The sequence below is a fragment of the Oryzias melastigma genome, linkage group LG18 (assembly GCF_002922805.2).
Source record: "Oryzias melastigma strain HK-1 linkage group LG18, ASM292280v2, whole genome shotgun sequence".
Classification (NCBI taxonomy): domain Eukaryota; kingdom Metazoa; phylum Chordata; class Actinopteri; order Beloniformes; family Adrianichthyidae; genus Oryzias; species Oryzias melastigma.
In genome coordinates, this window is record NC_050529.1 from 11,564,540 (window position 1) to 11,582,203 (window position 17,664).

Here is a 17,664-nt window from a genome sequence, read left to right on the forward strand (position 1 = left end):
TTTGCCAGCTCCTGTGAAATGACCTTCATCTAAAAACTAGAAGCCAATTCAGAGGTGGGATGTCCAATGATGCATGAATAACTGCTTTAAGAAAAATAAGTTCTTGATCAAGTCTATGTTACACTGGGGGATCTGGCTCCAAAAAGCCACACGTGTGCAAGACTTTCCCTCTCATTCATTATGTTACATGAAAGGGGAAAGGCCTGCTGGGGCTGACAGCAAACACACGCTGAAGCTGAAACGCAATAGTCAATTTGGGCGTCGGTATGTTTATAAAGTGTTTTGTATTACTTAAAATTGATTTTAGACCTTCATTTTGCTGTATATGGAGAAGATAAACTAATCTAGCCACCGTCTTAGTCTGTGTACCAAATATCCTGTGGCAAATTCAAACCACTTGTAATTATGTCACATTCAATCAGGTGTAATGTGTGTTGTGTTAAGTTCTTTTTTTTGTCTAGATCATTTATCCTGTGGCTATCAAGCCTCTTGTGTTTAACGGCGGCTTCGCAAGCAGGGAGGATGGAGAGAAGGTAATTTGTTTTGAAGGTCAAAGGCGCAGTAAAGGCTTATTTTACCATTTTGAACCGCAAAAGATTAAAAGCCCATCCAGTCAGTCATGCTGGCACCCAGTATCTGCTGAGAAAGTAACACTTGTCTTTTAGTAATGACCTTGGCAAAGCACTTCACTTCCCAGACATATATAGGGAAAAGAAAGTAAACTTTTTATTTAGGTTTCACAAAAAACTACAAATTTGACTTGATGAACCATACATTTTCTTCGTTTTCAGGTTGGCGTCTTTAGAATTTCTAATTTTTCTTTAATGCGCTTAATATCCAAATTGATTTGAATTTGCTCTGAAGATGGTCTTTGATCTGAAATGGCTTTCCCACAAAGAGGCACTGTTGCTGAAAAGATGAGTTTGGATTCCATCAAAAGCAAAAGGTACCAGAACCTCATGAGACACAAAACAGCTTGAGATAGCAGCAGGCCTCATGGGAAGTGGCTCATTAACCTGGATTCCCACAAAGACTTGCAGGGTGTCCTGTAGATAGATAGATGGAGTGAAAAAAAACACCAGTGGATGTGAATGATGCTCCCAAACTTTATACAATGGCAGAACCCCTATTGTGAGGTATAACTGTGTGTATTCAGTTCTATTTAGTTAATAAAATGAAAACACCTCCAAAGTAATGATGTGTACACAAACACATATAGAAGGTTAAGACTACAGAACATTATAAAAAAATGTATAATCTGCATTAATAGGAGTAAATTTTAACTTTTACCTAAACTAGTGATGCAAATTCATGCATTCCTATAAAAAAATAAAAATATTTTGGGTTACTTTTGCTTTTAATTATAGAAAATGAATGCTGTGTTCTTGTGTTTACAAGGCAGATGCATAAAAAATGCATTAAGTGTTCTGATTTACAGTCAATTACCATTCCTACTCAGTGGGGGTAATTCATTAACACAAATTACTACATGAATAAAGCGAATAGCATGAATCCAGATTAATGGCTTTCTCACAAGAGCACTTCTCTTAGGGTGTGTGCAGAAACAGATGGGATGTAGATAAATCTTAGTTTTTGAGAACATTTAAATGTGTGTGTCATGACAAAATAGTGGTTTTTGGAGTTTCATCAATTTATCGTAAAGGTTGGTTTAGCTAAACTTAAAAAAAAAAAAAAAACTCCAAAAATGAAAAATAGTTGTAAAATTTAGCCTTGTATACTACAGTAGTGTGCTAAAAGTTAAAAAAAGCTAATTAAATTAGGCTAAAAAACGAAATGTCTATAGTAATATTAATTTATAAATGCTAGTTAGCGATATATGCTAATATCCGTGCATAAAATTGAGAGAAAATGACGAATACTATCAAAAACATTCAATGTTCATTCGCAAACCTAAAGTTGTATGTAAAAAAAACAAAAAAAGCTTTTAGTTTTGTATGCTAAAGTAGAGTGATAGATGTTTAGAAAAAAGTTGTCTACATGTCTTTAGCTCTGTTTACTTTTGAATATCCCAAAATTTGAATCTGCTGTTTTATTATTTTTCTTTTAAGCTGCTCCTATGTTTTATCTTCTTATTTATTCATTCAAATCTGTTTAAACTTTTGAGTTTTTAGCAAACAACACCTCGTTTAACTGCTAAGACAAAGAAATGTGAATTGATTTATGCTATAGCGGTATATGCTAATATCTGAGTATGCAGGTGGGGGGAAATGAAAAATACTGTTAAAAGCATTTAATGTTTATTTTCAAACCTAATATTTTGTTTAAGAAAAAAAAAGAAATCACACTAATTCCGAACCCCAGAAATTAAGATGCATTGGGTTGTTTTTATCCCAACTTCTGCAGTCCTGAAAGCTCCCCGTTAGCATACCAGCATTTAGTGCTCTCTGTTGAGATCTCACGGAAACCATTATTGGTGTGAAAATCTAAAAATTATGATTAAGCCCACCATTTTACCCATTGGACCATATCTGCCAATTTCAGTTCATAAGTATTTTTCAGACCTTAATTGAGGCTTTTGCAGCTGTTTCTGCCTCCTCTTGGTAAAATACGACGAGAGAAGGAACATTGTTTGAGCAAGGCCTGCATATCAATTAATCCCCACAAACAATACTGCATCATTCATGAATATTCATAGATGGTAAATTTGGAAAGTTGCAGTTAATATCGTGATTGTGCAGACCCTTTAATTGAATGCATAAAATGGAAAGAACTTGTAAATATCAAAGCAAAAACCAAGATTTAAATAGAAGAGTAGATCCCGAGAGTTTTTATTATCCTGGCTTATTAGAAAAAAGAAGAGAATGAAAGGCTCAAATGGGTTTCCCTGCTTAATTTTAGATAATAAAATTAAATAGTCATTTTTTCGTTTCTGGAAAGCCATTTTGAATGGTTGCATGTATGAATCTACATGCCTGTGAGTCAGTCTATCCGTGCGTTTCATGATGTAGCAGTGTCCACGGGGTATGGCACTCCGAGTTCACATGAGCTCAGATATTTGCTCTGTGTGTTTATTGGCCTTTCAGATCTACAGCTGGACTCATATTTCATGTCACATTTAGCACGGCTTTGGGAAGGAAGAGCTGGCTGGCAAAACACAAGCCCCCTGTTGAGTAGTGACGAGGAGAGGGCCGGCGAACACGCCAACGAGACCTCAAGCACAACATTCTTCTGCGGAACATGGCAGGGGACGGTGAAAGAGAGAAAACCGACTCTTTCTGAGGTAGTCTAATATATGACATGCTGCACAAGCAACTCGCCAGCGTCGTGGCTTTTCTTTATGAGGTCTCTGTGATGTAGGAGTTGAGCAACATACATCATCATCACTTCAGAGACATTCCAGTGGAATTCAAAGTCTCATTAAGCCTTAGTCATGGGGATGACCTGTTCAGGGGATACAGGTTTTTGGAGTTGTCCAGGCCCATGAAGGGTCATAGACAGAAGCAGCGTCATTTTAAGGGGAGCGCAGGTATGTCTTGCAGACAACCTGCATCCACCTCTCAGGGTCCGTTGGGACTAAGGCCATAGTCGTCCCATCTTTGTGTAGGAAATTTGTCTTCACTTTGACCCCTTCCTTGAGTAAGCGGTGAGCTACAGACACAACTGTGCTCAGGAACCATTTGGTGGTTTAACCCCCTCATTCTAACCCTTAATGCTTGGAGTAAAAAGTGAGGAATTGGGTCCTATTTTTATGGTCTTAAGTATGGGCCAAGTCTAGATCTGAACCTATGGACTTTCAGAATCATGGGAGACACTCCACCAGTACAGCCCTAAGCTGATGATTTAGCTTAATGAATGTTTCCAATTACACTAAATGTGTAACCGTAAAATAAAAAGGAGTCCTTCCAATCCAGATTTAGATGTAAACTGGCAGGAATTGATTTTAATACAGTTGAATCAACAATCAAAGTTCTTCAGAAATGTGGTTTTGGAGTTTTCTTATCTGGACATCACTAGGCAAAGATTATCATTCTTTCCCCAAAATGTCTGCTTGCTTGCTTTGTTATTGCTATTACGTTAAAGAGGCTAACATATAGCACTGCTGTGTTTTTTTTTTTTGTTGTTTTTTTTTACGTGCTGCCAACAAGATTTGGAGTTGGTGTAGTCACTGTTAAGTTTGTTTCAATGGCATCAGTCTGTTTTTTTTTTTGTTACAAAGTTGTGTGTTTTGTGCCCATGGTAACTCTGCTAGCGTGTAGCGATGTCGGGTTATGTTTTTTTTTGTTACCAACAAGGTTGTGAAAAAACGTAGCCACAGTAACGTTCGTTTTTGCAGAATCAACGTAATTTTGTTAGGTGTTGCAAACAAGGTAGTTGTTTTTCATTTTACGCTAATATGGCTAATGCTTCTAGCGTGTTACAAATAAGTTGTAGTATTATTGCGCACGCAGTTAATAAAGTCTGACTGATGGATGAACTTATCTCTGACTCTTATCTCCCTTAATGCGCCCTATAGTTTGGTGCCCCTCATTTATGACATAAGTAAATAATGTGTCCTTAATAGTGCGTAAAAAACTCATTTTGACATTTTTTTGTGTTATTTTTCCTTCAACCCACTAATACACAATTCTTGCTTTGTTGCTTATGTGTGAGAATTACACAACTTTCAGCAAATTTACTAACAGTCACTGTTTGGTAAAGCCAAATTTAAACTAAAACATCTTGATTTAAGGGAGACAGCTTTTGCATCCTAGCTTTACCACAGACAACATTTGGTGTAATTCCATCCTCACCTTTAGTTAATGCACAAGTTTGTCTTTAGTGAATATTTATTGCCCTGGTTCTGTGCAGGGCTGCAACATTCCTGCCTCTCACTCCCTCACAGGCTTGCCAAGCTGAGAGGCTTGGGGGCACAAACCACAGACGGTAAGCGAGCAGGGGAGCATATGGGCAGTGCGTGAGGATTTCCTCCTTTTCTTTGCCTCCCTGGGACCTTGTATTCCCATACCACGGCCAAAGTCTTGCATCGGTGGCTTTCCCTGACATTAAGCTGATGACAGAAAAGTTCCTTTTACTTTGAGAAATTGCATTTTTAAAGCATAAAAGCATAGATGCCGTGTTTTGCAAGTGTAGTTACTGTGTTCCTTAAGTAAGTAAGGAACTTTAGAGTCTCCTAATTCCCAAGCAGTGCCGAGTCTCATAAAAGTCACCATGTTGAACAGTAGACGAGCTGTTCGGAGAGGGTGTAGCACACAAAAAAGGCTTCCCTTGTCTGTTTGATTCCCTCGGAATACCCGTGGGTCACGGATGAGTATGAGGGGGGATGACATGAAGGCGTCACAAAGGAGACTTCAGTGGTCCGTGGAACAAGAACGACCAAAAGTGCTGTGATGCCCAGCGGTACGAGGTGGAGAGTTTGGCTTTTTCACAAAAAAATAGTACTAACGGCTGTGATCTCAGTGGAATAAAGATGAGTTATTTTACTGTAGAAGAAGTTTTCTTTTATAAAGCAAACATTCAAGATCCGACTGTCCTTAAAGACCCACTCCAATCATCTTTTGAATAATTAAAAAAAAGGATTTTCTGCATTTTTTGTCTGCTCCTGTTAAATAAACACTCTAAGTGGGGTTTCATCTAGGTGGATCTTAAAGAAAAGAAAATTTCACATTAAAGAAATGGGTCTTAAAGAAAAGGAAATTTCACATTACAGTCTCGTGTTTCTTCAAACATCATTAAAAACCAAAAAAGGACTCAAATATATTTCCACAACTTGTGAGGCCTCATGATTTAAAACTTAACAGAGCCGAAAATGCCATGAGGTGCTTTTGATTTAAAGTTCAAACCCTTTTTTGGGAAAAAATCCCCAATTTTTTGGCAATAAGACAGTTTTGAAAGAAAAACATGCAAAGTTTGAAACAGAAAACAATTACTTTATTCTTAATTTCGGGCGTGCCCATAACAAAAACCCATTTATTTACCTCCAAATGGTAACTGTTGGAACAGCCATAGAACGCACACAGAGGATCATCGCCAAGAAATATTCAAGGACATAAGATGAGGCATTGGGATCGAGCACCCTGACTTCTTCTCCTCTGACCCAGCCTGAGGTAAACCTTCTGCAGAATGGAAGGAACCTTGCTCCTTAAAAAAAAATCTGTGTCATCAACATTGCATCTGGTGTCCCTTCTAGTTAATATAGCTTAAAAAAGGGAGAAGCACGTCACCTCATCATGCTTTATAGTCTTTTTTTTTTTTATTTTTTTGCTGGCCTCCTTTCCCTCAGTCTCCTGCAAATTCTGCCCCGTCGAAGCGATAAAAAGGCCATCTGTGCCGTTTCCAGCATCCTGCCATTCATAATGAACCTTGTGTGAGAATTGAAAATGAGAGTAAATGTACCACTTCTGATGATTCATCATGATAAATCGTGGCATGCTCATTTATTGAAGCTTGTGTAAAACCCGACTCAGCCCTTTCTTTGGCTGAAATAACCCCGGCGAGATGCATTTCTTGTTTCAGATTTATATGCAGATATGCTTTTGAGCCATTTAGCAGCAATCAAAACAATAATGGCCTATTTGACGTCCGCCCCAGGCTAAAACTTACAACATTCCTTCATCATCTCCGGCCTTGCTTGGTCTGCCCAACCTGACTCACCTAACCAAAAGCAGCTGGCCACAGCGGCTACCTGGAAGTCTGCTTAGCTTTACCTAGCACTTGGTAATTACATGGCTATTAGGGCACCTCCCGGCTCCAAACCACACAGAGGGCTTAATTCAAAAGCTGTCAGTGATTAATTACCAGTTGCCTTCTGCGGTGAGGATATCTGAAGAGATTGGCACAGCTGTAAAAGTATCAGACCACTTGGATTACACACTTTGAATGGGGGGGTTGAAAAGCAGTGATTGAGCTGAGAACTTTGACCCATGCGTGTCCAAACTCAAGTGGACAAGCAAGTCAAAGGAGCACTCGTATGTATACGCTTTTCTTTGTAAAATACAGGCACATCCATCTGATTTGACCCCTGACCTCCCACACTTTAATAACCAATTCTCAGTATTTACAGGTGAGTTATCATTTTCTTTGGAACCCTTTGAGACAGAAGGTAGGGGGAAAAGAGCAAAGTTTAATGTAAGAATCATTAGAAGATGGGGAGGGACTCTATAAACATACAATCAAGTTTTTATTTTTAAATCAAATATGAAGAAAAATAAGCTGACAGGAAGTGAGCGTGAAAAATGCTGTGGAACACCTCAATTATTTAGCGACAGACTCGTATGGTGGACTCAGCAAAAAGAAGCCTAGAAGCAGCAAGAACAAAGCTAAATCCACATCAAGATGAAAAACAATGCATATTTCATTAGAAACCTTCCAGCCTGGAAAAACTTAAAACCTTCAGTCTGAGGAGGATTTTTGCTGTGATTTGTTTTAATACCACACAATAAAACCTGTAATGAGTTAGACTTCAATCCTTGATAAACTGATAAATGTGCTTTACACCAGCTCTATTAAAAATAAAAAAACAGAATCTTAAGATTTGTTAAAGATTTATTGGATTTGAGGCAGATGATTCTGGATTGAAGCACAAATGAAATAAAAAAGAGGCTTGGTTTCTAATATTCTCTTAGGAATAGTATTTGTGAAATGAATACAATTATGGGAAAAAAATTGGTCGTCTTTTTTGTGACAAGTGGTCAACTGGATAAAGTGAGCGTGACGTCACCCATAGAGCTTACTTCTAGCTCCAATAAATTAAGTCAATTTAGTCGCCATTTTTATGCAATACGGTCATCGCCATGTTGAGGCCAGACGATGTCTATAAGCAGTCAGTCTGAGGTTGTGTGCGAATTTGTCACTTTTTAGAACACAAAATAGTAAGCTCACCATTTTGTTGGGTTGTACCATACAATTCCAAAATCTAGAAAATTTTCTCCCAAAAAACAGTGTACATGAATGCTTACAAGATGGGAAATATAGATAACAATGAAATGCTTTTGAAAATTTATTTTTATTTTTTTCTTTCAATAAACCATCCAAGTGTTCATCTTCAAAACACAGTGGATTCATAAATAGTCTTAGTTAAATGCTTCATATATATACACAATATAGTTTGTTTGTAGTTGGTGAGTAGGGAGGGAATTGGGACATAACCTGAGTCATAATTTCTATGGCAACAACTCTAGTCAAGAATCAAATCAGGAGTGAGCTTGTTGGAAGTACTTCCTGTTTAGAACTCGAAAGAGGAGGGGTCACTCAGTCCAGTTCTCATTTACAGTCAATGCTTATAGCAGATAAAGGACTGACTTTTACACACTTTTTTCCTCTTTTATTCAAGACTGATCTCTTCAAATCATCATCTCTTCTGGCCTTGTTCCAACAACTGTCAGATTCTCATCCTATCAATCAATTTTGGAAAGGTGAGACTTATTGCTGTGTGTGGGAGGCGGTAAAGACAACCACTGCCCATCAATTTATGTCAATATACAAGACGGTGTGACCTCGCCTGTCATTTTTAACAAAGAAAAAAAATGCTCAGCCTGCTCTGATTGGTTGGCAGGCTTTTGGCAGTTCCGGTTGCCAGTTTGTGTCAATGCATGCAAGAGCCGCACACCTCAGTTTACATCCTAACTGCCTTTAATGTGCATTTTAAAAGCACACAAGGAAGGAATTAAAAAAAAAAAAAAAGGTCCACATCTCCCCTTTAATAGAAAATGATTCCTTTTAAGTCAGACTGTGAAAAAGCTTTTTCTTGCAGGGACCCCTCTCTGACAGCATGGCACTTCCAATGACAAATGGCACCAGTGAAAAACATCACTTTATCAACCGCGAAGTACATTGTGAGTGAAATGTGCTTCACAACAGACCTTCTCTGATGAAAACAGCTCAAAGTTCCCGAGATTCGAAAATATCCCCAAGCCATGGACCATTGCTCTGCCTATGCAAGCACTCCATCTTCTTTGACAGTAATAAAGTGAGAACTGGGAAAAGCACATTATGGTCCTCTCTCGGAGAAATAAAAGCCACATCAGAGCCACAGGCTGTCTCCCAGACAGGAGGGAAGATGCTTATCGAGTCAACCTATTCAGAATTCTTCAAGTGTTAAGTTATTTGCTTGAGAATGGGAGGAATAAAAAAAATAAAATCTCTCGTGAGATGTATGCATTGTAATGAAGCTGCAAAGCAAATGTTTCCAGACTAGATCTAAGGACATCAGAGATGCCGGCTTCCAGGAACCAGTCTGCCACTGGCTTGGGTTTTTGCATCGTCACACATCATTTGAAGTGAGCCCTTCTCGTTGTTTTATTTCTGCACGTTATAGAAACGCGGCGGCAGAGAATTAAGACTGTGATTGGGAACAGGAAGCGAATGTGATTGTGAGGGCTCTCAGTTATGTGAATACTTCCAGTACTGCTGGAGTCATTCTAGCACACACAAAAGATGCCTCACTCTGCAGCCACTCACAACAGCTCTCAGTCAGCTTCAGGTGCTGCTTCATAATCTTGTCCATCAGGATAAATATGAGAGGTCAGTGTCAACAGCAGAGACGGCCCCTTTTAGACGAGTTTCTGCAGAGTAAGTGCTTGTTAGAACAGTAATATCCCTTAAAAAAAAAAGGTTTCCAGGCAGCGCCGTGCCCTACGACTGATCCGAGAAGGTCATAACACCATGTTCACGCTTCCTGTGCAACATGACCAGTGAAGTTGACAGAAGCTGTGAAGCAGAAAACCTCTTTCAACACCCAGCAGTCCGCTTGGAGCTCAGCTGAAGAGATCCTTAGTGTCAGAAATGACTCAAATATTGTGATAGGGGCTCATCAGGTTTAGCAGAAATTATTCTGAATTTCTGAAGGCAAATTATTGTCAAAATTCTTTGCATCTTTAAAAAAAATAAAAAATCATTCCTGAAATAATAACTTTGCAAAACAAACTTTTCTTGTTTTTCTCCTGAGCTGCTTTAGTTGAAGGTCCCTGTTTAATGTGGCACAATAACTTCTGAAACAAAAGCTTTCTCACTCCTGTCCAATCCACTTAACTGATACAAAACACACATTAATTTCAAGTAGCGTTATATAAATCTGAGACAATTAAATAGTTTGACCCGATCCCATTAGTAAACGTTTCTTAACCTGACCTGGTTATGAGAAGCCTTCACAGTCCGTGTTTTAAATCTCAAGGTTTCCTTATTATTTGTAAGTTCTTAAAAATCCAGAATAATAAAGAAGTATTATGTTACACACTTTAGATTTAGAACCCTGAAGAAGCATTTGAGGAAAGCCACAGCACCTTTTAGACAAGAACAGTTGACAGATTTGGTTAGAATGAGTGGCAGCTAATTTCACATCCATTGGTTTTGTTTGCTTTCACACTGCTCTCTCGAGGGTGGACCAAACCACTTGCAACGTGCAACAACAATTGCTTGTAGGGAGTGGTATCACCAAAATTCTTCCCTGGTTCGACCACTAACCTCGGAAAAAATTAAAGTACAATTAAAGATTAAAGTTCAAGTCGCAAAAGCCAAAAAAGCACTAAAAAAATTATATATAAGTTGCACTTTTGGGAGAAAAGTCTCTCTGTGACTACTTGCTGTCCCGTATTTGTCAGAGGAGGGAAAAAATTAAAATATGAATACAATTAGAAAACCTTTTTATCATTTTTTCGATGCAAATAAGAAAATATGAAGTTCAAGAGGAGAAATATCAGATTCTCCACTACATTTGTTTTGGACTTGCATTTGAGTCGCACCTGAATACAAGTCGTACTGCAGGCAAATCTATGAAGAAAACTGCAACTTATACACAAAAAAATCCAGTTGTTCTATACAGTAGTAGTGTACTACAGTAAATACAATCACTGAAGCGGAATATCGCTGGGTTTTGAGTTCAGCACCAACCGACTCTCCTCAGTACTACCAAGAACCAAAGAATTTTTCATTAAATTTTCCTTCCAGTGCCAGTAAACCTCAAATATTTGACTTAATTCTGCTTGAACTTTATCAAAACTTCATGTTTTCAATTCATTTTGTGTTTGTTTATGTGTGCGTTTACATATTTAGAAGATAAGCATGTGAAAAAAGTTAATACCATGGGGGAAAAATATCTTTTTGAGCTGGTATCCTGTAGAAACATATGGATAATGATTAGAATCAACTAAAGTAAGAGTATTGTTCAAACTTTTGATTTAAATCTATCCCTAGATTAGACAAATCCCATTTTTTTCTGTTTTGAAATAAAATTAAATTAAGATTGGGTAAAGGGGTTTTCTACACAAATTAACCAGGATTTAGGACTTCGACGAGGGCTGACCAATCCTAATCCTTGAGATCTACCACCCGGCCTGGTTGCTACTGATTGGCCGACTCCTTATTGATTGACTGAACACACCTGATCCAGGTAATTAGCAGCAAGAAGTACAGAGGAGAGCTGGAAAACCGGGCAGGGTGGTATCTCAAGGAGCGGGATTGGGCAGCTTTAAGTCATGAAACCTCACTGATCCAAAAGAGAAATAGCAGTTTGCATTGTTGAGAATTACATCAGGGTTCACTTGCAATCAAAGCCTCATTTGTTTGCTTTTCCTGTTTGATTTCCGGTGAGCTTTCACACCTGTTGAACAAATACAGAGACGAATGGGGTGAACTAAACAGCGCTGTGTGAAATCACAGCAGTTTAGATTAAAACTAACTTTATTTCATCATTAAAAACCAGGTGTTATTGAGTTTCTTTAGTGTGCAGCCTCCAAAAGTGAACAAATAATTGGATCTTTCTTGAAAATGTGATATTGCCGTTTATTTAGAGTATATGTAAAGTTTATTTTTACCTGCAAAAAGGTAATAAATAGAGAAAAAGAAAGGAAATGTGGTCGTATAATGAGGCTGTTCAGTGAAACCGGTCTTCCACTCAGAATGGGAAGAATTGTGGACTCACTGGAGGAATAAATGTTTCCATCTACTGGTGAGAAATGTGAATTTCCAAGTGGAGACAAGAGCAGGCAACAGCATAAGTCAAAGAGCCTCTCAGCACCTCTATGTATAGTTCTAGCAGTTTCTTCTGTTTAACATAGAGGCTGGTCAGCTGTCTGCAGGCTTCACAGCAGATCTCCCCAATCCATCAGCGCACAGTAGCATGTGTGGAAGGTTTCACAGAAATGGAGCAGCTCTCATTCATTCCTCCAATAAAGCAATTGTTCTTACCTGGGGGGCAGTTGCACTCAGGTGATGTTTGTCTGGCAGTCCGAATCTTGATGAAATTCTCATATGTGCGCTAAAAGAACCAAAAATTCATCACTTTTTTGAATCTTTTTGGTGTGAATTTGGTCTGATGAGTGAACTCAAGTGTTACCTGAGACAAGAGCTCATCCACTCTTTGCTGAACCAGAGAATTTAGATCCTCCACGGAGTAGCCGGAGCCGTGGATGAAGGTGTGCTCGCCCGTGCCGCTCTCCAAATCCACAACTCGGTTCTTGATGTCAGCCGTGTCGACGCTCAGATGGACGCACAAGGCGATGGACGCCACTGAGCACAAGGACGAGATCACGTTGAGCGCAGTTGCGCGGCAGTTCTGTCGCTTCAGGCGCGCCGCTTCTTTCTCCATGTTTGCACGTGAGGAAAAAAAAGAAATAAGAAATAATAATGATAAAAATACAGCTCCAGTCGGTTTCTTGCTCTGCTACAAACTACACGCGCTGCTGGGAGCAAACCGCATCTGGCGTGGAGTCACGAATGTGTGGCACTGTGCCGCGCGCGTGTGAGAGAGCGCGCGCCTGCAGCGCTGCGCTCCTGACAGGATGCTTGGAGCGCCGCTCCGCTCCTGCTGCCAGCCTGTTGGGGACTCCTGCAAACTTTTTTTGCACTAAAATGTTTCACGAGACTCTTTAGCAAAAGAAAAGTCCAGTCAGGTAGAAAGTGGCATATAAGAGGCTGCGCTGGAGCTGATCCCCACATGCGCATGGGCACACTCCCCCCCTTCTCATTGAGGCAGCAACACGCCTCCAATCTGCCCTGACTGATTAGCATAATTTATTGACTCCTCGGCGCTCAGCTGCGCCGCTTTCGCTGCGTCACCGGGAGATTCCCACATTTGGACCGCCAGCGCGCTGCGTAAAGAGGCTTTTAACGGATTACGAACTACATTTTCCTCAAACATGCAGAAGGATTTAAAAACCTCTCCATCCTATATTGTCCTATAAATAAACAATTTAAAGAACCATTGTGTGGATTTTTGTTGTCGCTGCTGCGTAAAAAGCTTTTTTTTTTCACTCTGGATTAGTTGCGCAAACTGTGCATTTAAAGCGCATCTAATGGTGATATCCGTTTAGAGGAGCTGGACATAGATTCAAATTTATTGAGAGATCGTAAAATATAAGGATGCAGTCATTAGAATCCAATCTTAATTTAGATTTTATCCTTATAAGAACACATTGTGTTCTGTTTAATCCAGTCCATTTGTATTTAAAGAGGACATTAGATGATGAAGCTTTGGCTCCACCATCAGGATCACCAGAGTTTTCCATGTTGAAGTGAATATTATGGTCTGGGCTGGTTTTTCATTGTTGTTTTTGTTTTTACAGATTGATAGTAAAATATGTTCATGTTGGTTCATATTTTTTAAAGATTTTTGGGGGAAATTTTAAGATAAATATACAGTCTAGACTGGCAATATGAAATTTTTTTACTAATAGAGGATAAAACAGTCAAAAATACCAAAAATTATAAGTTCATATACTTGAAGCTGTTGTGTCCTTTATACGTTTTGTTGCTTCACTGGAGTTTACCTGTTAAAAGGCATAAATTGTATTTTTTTTTACATGAGGAATTGACGTAAAAAAAAAAAAATCAAAACAGTATCATCATAATTAAAAGACTGCTGGGAACACTTAAATAGATCATAAGATGATCAGAGTGGGACTTTAACTGTGAGTTAAAGCTCATCCCAATAGAAAAAGTCAAACCAGAATTCTTTCTTCTTTGTTTGTGTGAACTTGTGCTAAAAGTGCGCTCTCCTCCGTTGGTGTCCATGGAGACCAGCTTTGTTTGGCGTCCATTGAAGTGTCTTCTTTGAAGAGCGGCAGCATCCTTGTTCGCGTTCCTCTGCGTTTTGACGAGCAGACCTTGAACGTCAAGAGTCTGCAGGACAAAAAAAATAAAAACACAAAGAAAACTTTTGTTCCAAAAATTTGAAATCCTTTAATGTGTAAAGAAATGAGAAGCTTTTTTCTTTTTTTTTTCCAAATCAAAACATAATTACTGCCGAAGGTCCTTGAATAACAGAGCAGGAAACCACAATGTAGATGTACATCCTTACAGATTAGCAGGGAAAAAAGGATTATGCATCAATCAGGTGTGAAAAGGTGCAGTGAAAAGTGAAAATGTGTAAAAAAAAAAATGACAGTTTTTTATTATTTAAAAAAAATCCCTGTAGTGTTTTAGCTTTGAGATTTAAAACAAAAATCCCACAACCTAAATCTCTTAAAAAGTAAATTTTCATGTTTATCTGAAGCCTCAACAGGGGGCGTGGCTTTTGAAGCTAAACTGAGTAGCCCCACCCCTGATCCCTTCAGTCTGATTATGATAGCTCTGTGTCTTCACCGCTGCTACATAAAAACGTCAAGCAATATCGGTGACGTCCAGCCGTATCGTTTTGACCTGGAAACTGGAAACATTACCTGGATCAGGTCTAATCTATCTCTAAGAAACTTGAACCACCTGGTGCAGATCATCAGCAGCAAGGATGGAGTTGTACGTCTCAAGGGAGAGAATTGAAATTAGAATGATTAGAAGAAAATCTATGAATCAAACATCTGGTTGATGGTCTCTTCTTCTGTTCTTGCTCCAAGTCAAACACCTAAATGGAACAAAGCGCTTAAAACTAAATAAAAATAATGACAATTACATAAAAAAAAATTTAATGACAGAATAAAACATTTCTTCCCAGCGCGAAACATAAACGACTGCAATGCTAAAAAGAAAAAGGAAAAAAACATTGCCTAATGCCCACAAATCTAGATGTTGGTTTGAAGCCAGAAGATGTTTTTTTTGTTTGTTTTTCTGTTTTAATATCCTATTCTCCCAAACCTCCGATGTGGATCAGTGTGAATCATTTTAGTACAAAGCTGCACCTGCTTCCTCCTCTGGATGTCACATCTGTGTCTGCACTCTAAAAAAATGCATTCAGAATGATGCTGAAAGACGCTTCTTTATGCAATCAGAAAGCTTTACCAGGAAAGGATTAAAAACTCAATTCTCTACAGACGTCTGGTCTGTTATTCAGAGATTCATCTCGCCTATTTTTGGCATTCTAATTCAAATTCAGTCAGGATGGAGAATAAAGCACCGAATTCTGGTCAGGAAGGAGGTAGAAAGAGGAAAAGCTGAGAGATTCTGCTAAAGTCCTGATCTAGCAAAAAGAAAAAAAAAACTTGAATGAATAAACCCACGGACAATAAATAATTTTTTAACTTTTGGATGTGAGTGACACAAAAAAGTTACATTATTTTAGTTACTTTTATATTTACTTGAGTAACTTCCTCCAAAATGTTTACTTTTATAGTTTTTCTACATCAAACCTTTTTATAAGAATTTATTTTAAAATGGGAAACTGCACATAATCTATTTTTTAAACATTTTTTTTAGGTCTTTACACATCCAAATACTTTATTTTTTGGCAAAAAAACAGAAAAAAACGATTTATTGTTTTATGTCCACTCATTAATTCTCAAGTTTTACACAAAAAAAATACAAATTATGTAGATCTTGCGTTGTTTTACAATATTTTTTTCTACTCTTTTTATTTAAATAACAATATTCTTTTATTTTAGTATTATTATTTCTAAAATAATTTACTAAGACAAGTTTGGTTCACAAACCTGCAAACTTTTAGGCAGAATTTAAGGTTTAAAGATTAGAATTTTAATTTCATTACTAAACAGGTTTTAATTATTTCAGAAAATCTTATGTTAAAGTCCCACTTCACTTATTTTTGTATGTATTTTCAAAGCGTTCTCAGTGTTTTTTTTTTTTTTTTTTTTTTAGCTAAGATGTAGTTTTAGTCAAAACAAAAAACCTGTGATGTTTTCTCAGACATTGTTTTTGCAGACCGGCAGTAGTTCATTAGGAATTTGCTTCCACCGTTGTTATGGAGTAAGCCTGCATTCATTTCCCATCATCCCTTTGTTTACATTCTCTCCTGCTAGGTTACAATCCTTTACAACCCTAAATCTAACAATACCGGTGCAACAAAAAGAGTGAGCAGCTCGGACGATAAAAACAAAAACGTACATGGATCTATTGGTTTGCAAGTGGATGCATTGGAATGGAGTGGAGTAGGGAGCTTGTGGCCTGCCGATAATAGTTTGTACGTAACAACTTTTCTTAATTCACAACGATTTGAATAAAGAAATACTCAGAAAAGCCATTTCAATCCTAAAACCCTAAAACACAATTTTCATTGGAGTGGGTCTTTAAATAAATACAAAAATAAAATAAAAAAAACAGGAGACAAAACTGTAATAACTAAACATTACGTTAAAAAAGCAGCTCATTATTTAAATTATTCTTTCTTATCTTTTGCAGTGTCAAATTAAAAACTGAACATTTGAAAATGTCGCCCTCTGCTGGAGAGACAAAATATAGCAATTTTTAAGTGTCCAAGACTGCGTTTTTATTGGGGTCACGGGGTCAAATTCTCACTGTTTTATAACCATAAAGAGAGTGACACTCGTTTTTATTAAAAATTAAGATTTTTTATGCATAGGGAAAAAATAGACATGGTGACAGATGGATCAATCACGAGCCAAAATCCTCCTCCACGTGAAGCTCAGGTTGATGCATTTGAGCTCAGACTCCTGGGTTTTTTCAACAATGTCATTTTCTGCAGAAGCTCCGAGTCGGTTTACAGCCGCTCGTGCCCACAGCAGGATCCTTTGAAGTCTCTCTGAAACAGACAGCGTCCTCATCACTCAGCAACCAGGCTTTGTTATTTATAGAAACCGTCGTTGTTCGAAACCATAAACGGGTTTCTGCGGTCAATTGTTTAACGTTTTTTTTTCCTCCGAAGTGTTCACGTCGGAGACGGTGACTGGACGTCCAGAAACCACAAGCTGAAGACATGAACCCATCAGCAGGGGTCCCGAGGAGGTGAGCTGACTGGTTTGTTTTCCTTTTATGAAAAAAGCGGCAAAAAAAAGGACCGGTATCGGCGCGCGCACAGCTAATGTTAGCTAAACAGTTACATTTATTTGAGCGGCTTTGTTATACTTTTTAAAGCTTTTACTCAATAATTTTGGGTTTTTACCAAGTTCGTTATAAATATCGACATTAAAATGTATCGTTTTTTCAAATACTAGTAAATCGCTTTTCCCATTTTAATTTCAATTATTAAGATTTTTTAAAAGATAAAACTCATAAGTTTGTCTTGTTCACTTTTAACATTTTAAAGTATGTGTCTCTCTTTATTTAAAGTTTTCAAAATAATACAGGAAATTTAAGCCAAAAAAATGTATTTTTTGTCATCACTACCAATGTTTTAAACATCCTCATTTAGAATAATATAAAATAGCAACATAAACTGCCAAAGACTTAATTTTTACCTCTAAAAGTTGAGTCGATGTTGAAGAGAGAAACATTTTTTAAAAGTTTATTTCAAGTATCAAGCTAGCTGCTTGTATAGTTCATCGTCGGAAGTTTCTCCGTTTGTTTAACATTCTGTAAATCTGTTTG

The 17,664-nt window shown here is 37.9% G+C and overlaps 2 protein-coding genes across 6 annotated transcripts in view; one reads left to right on the forward strand and one right to left on the reverse strand.

Annotated features, from left to right (window-relative positions):
- The window catches only part of LOC112156147 (collagen alpha-1(XXV) chain), a 173,370-nt gene extending 157,906 nt beyond the window's left edge, over positions 1-15,464 (reverse strand). For 3 of the 5 annotated variants that reach the window (XM_024288334.2, XM_024288328.2, XM_024288327.2), the window contains exons 1-4: positions 14,613-15,464; positions 13,899-14,073; positions 12,290-12,462; positions 12,142-12,211 (exon numbers count right to left, since the gene is read on the reverse strand). In XM_024288334.2, coding sequence (XP_024144102.1) covers positions 12,142-12,211; positions 12,290-12,462; positions 13,899-14,073; positions 14,613-14,666 — 472 coding nt within the window. In that variant the 5' untranslated portion in view covers positions 14,667-15,464. Of the gene's footprint in view, positions 1-12,141; positions 12,212-12,289; positions 14,074-14,612 lie in introns of those variants that run through there. The other 2 variants (XM_036216715.1, XM_036216714.1) reach the window with 1 other exon arrangement.
- A 1,459-nt stretch (positions 15,465-16,923) lies between these two features.
- LOC112156151 overlaps positions 16,924-17,664 on the forward strand; it is a 2,698-nt gene continuing 1,957 nt past the window's right edge. The window contains exon 1 of the mRNA XM_024288341.1: positions 16,924-17,082. Coding sequence (XP_024144109.1) covers positions 17,054-17,082 — 29 coding nt within the window. The 5' untranslated portion in view covers positions 16,924-17,053. The remainder of the gene's footprint in view (positions 17,083-17,664) is intronic.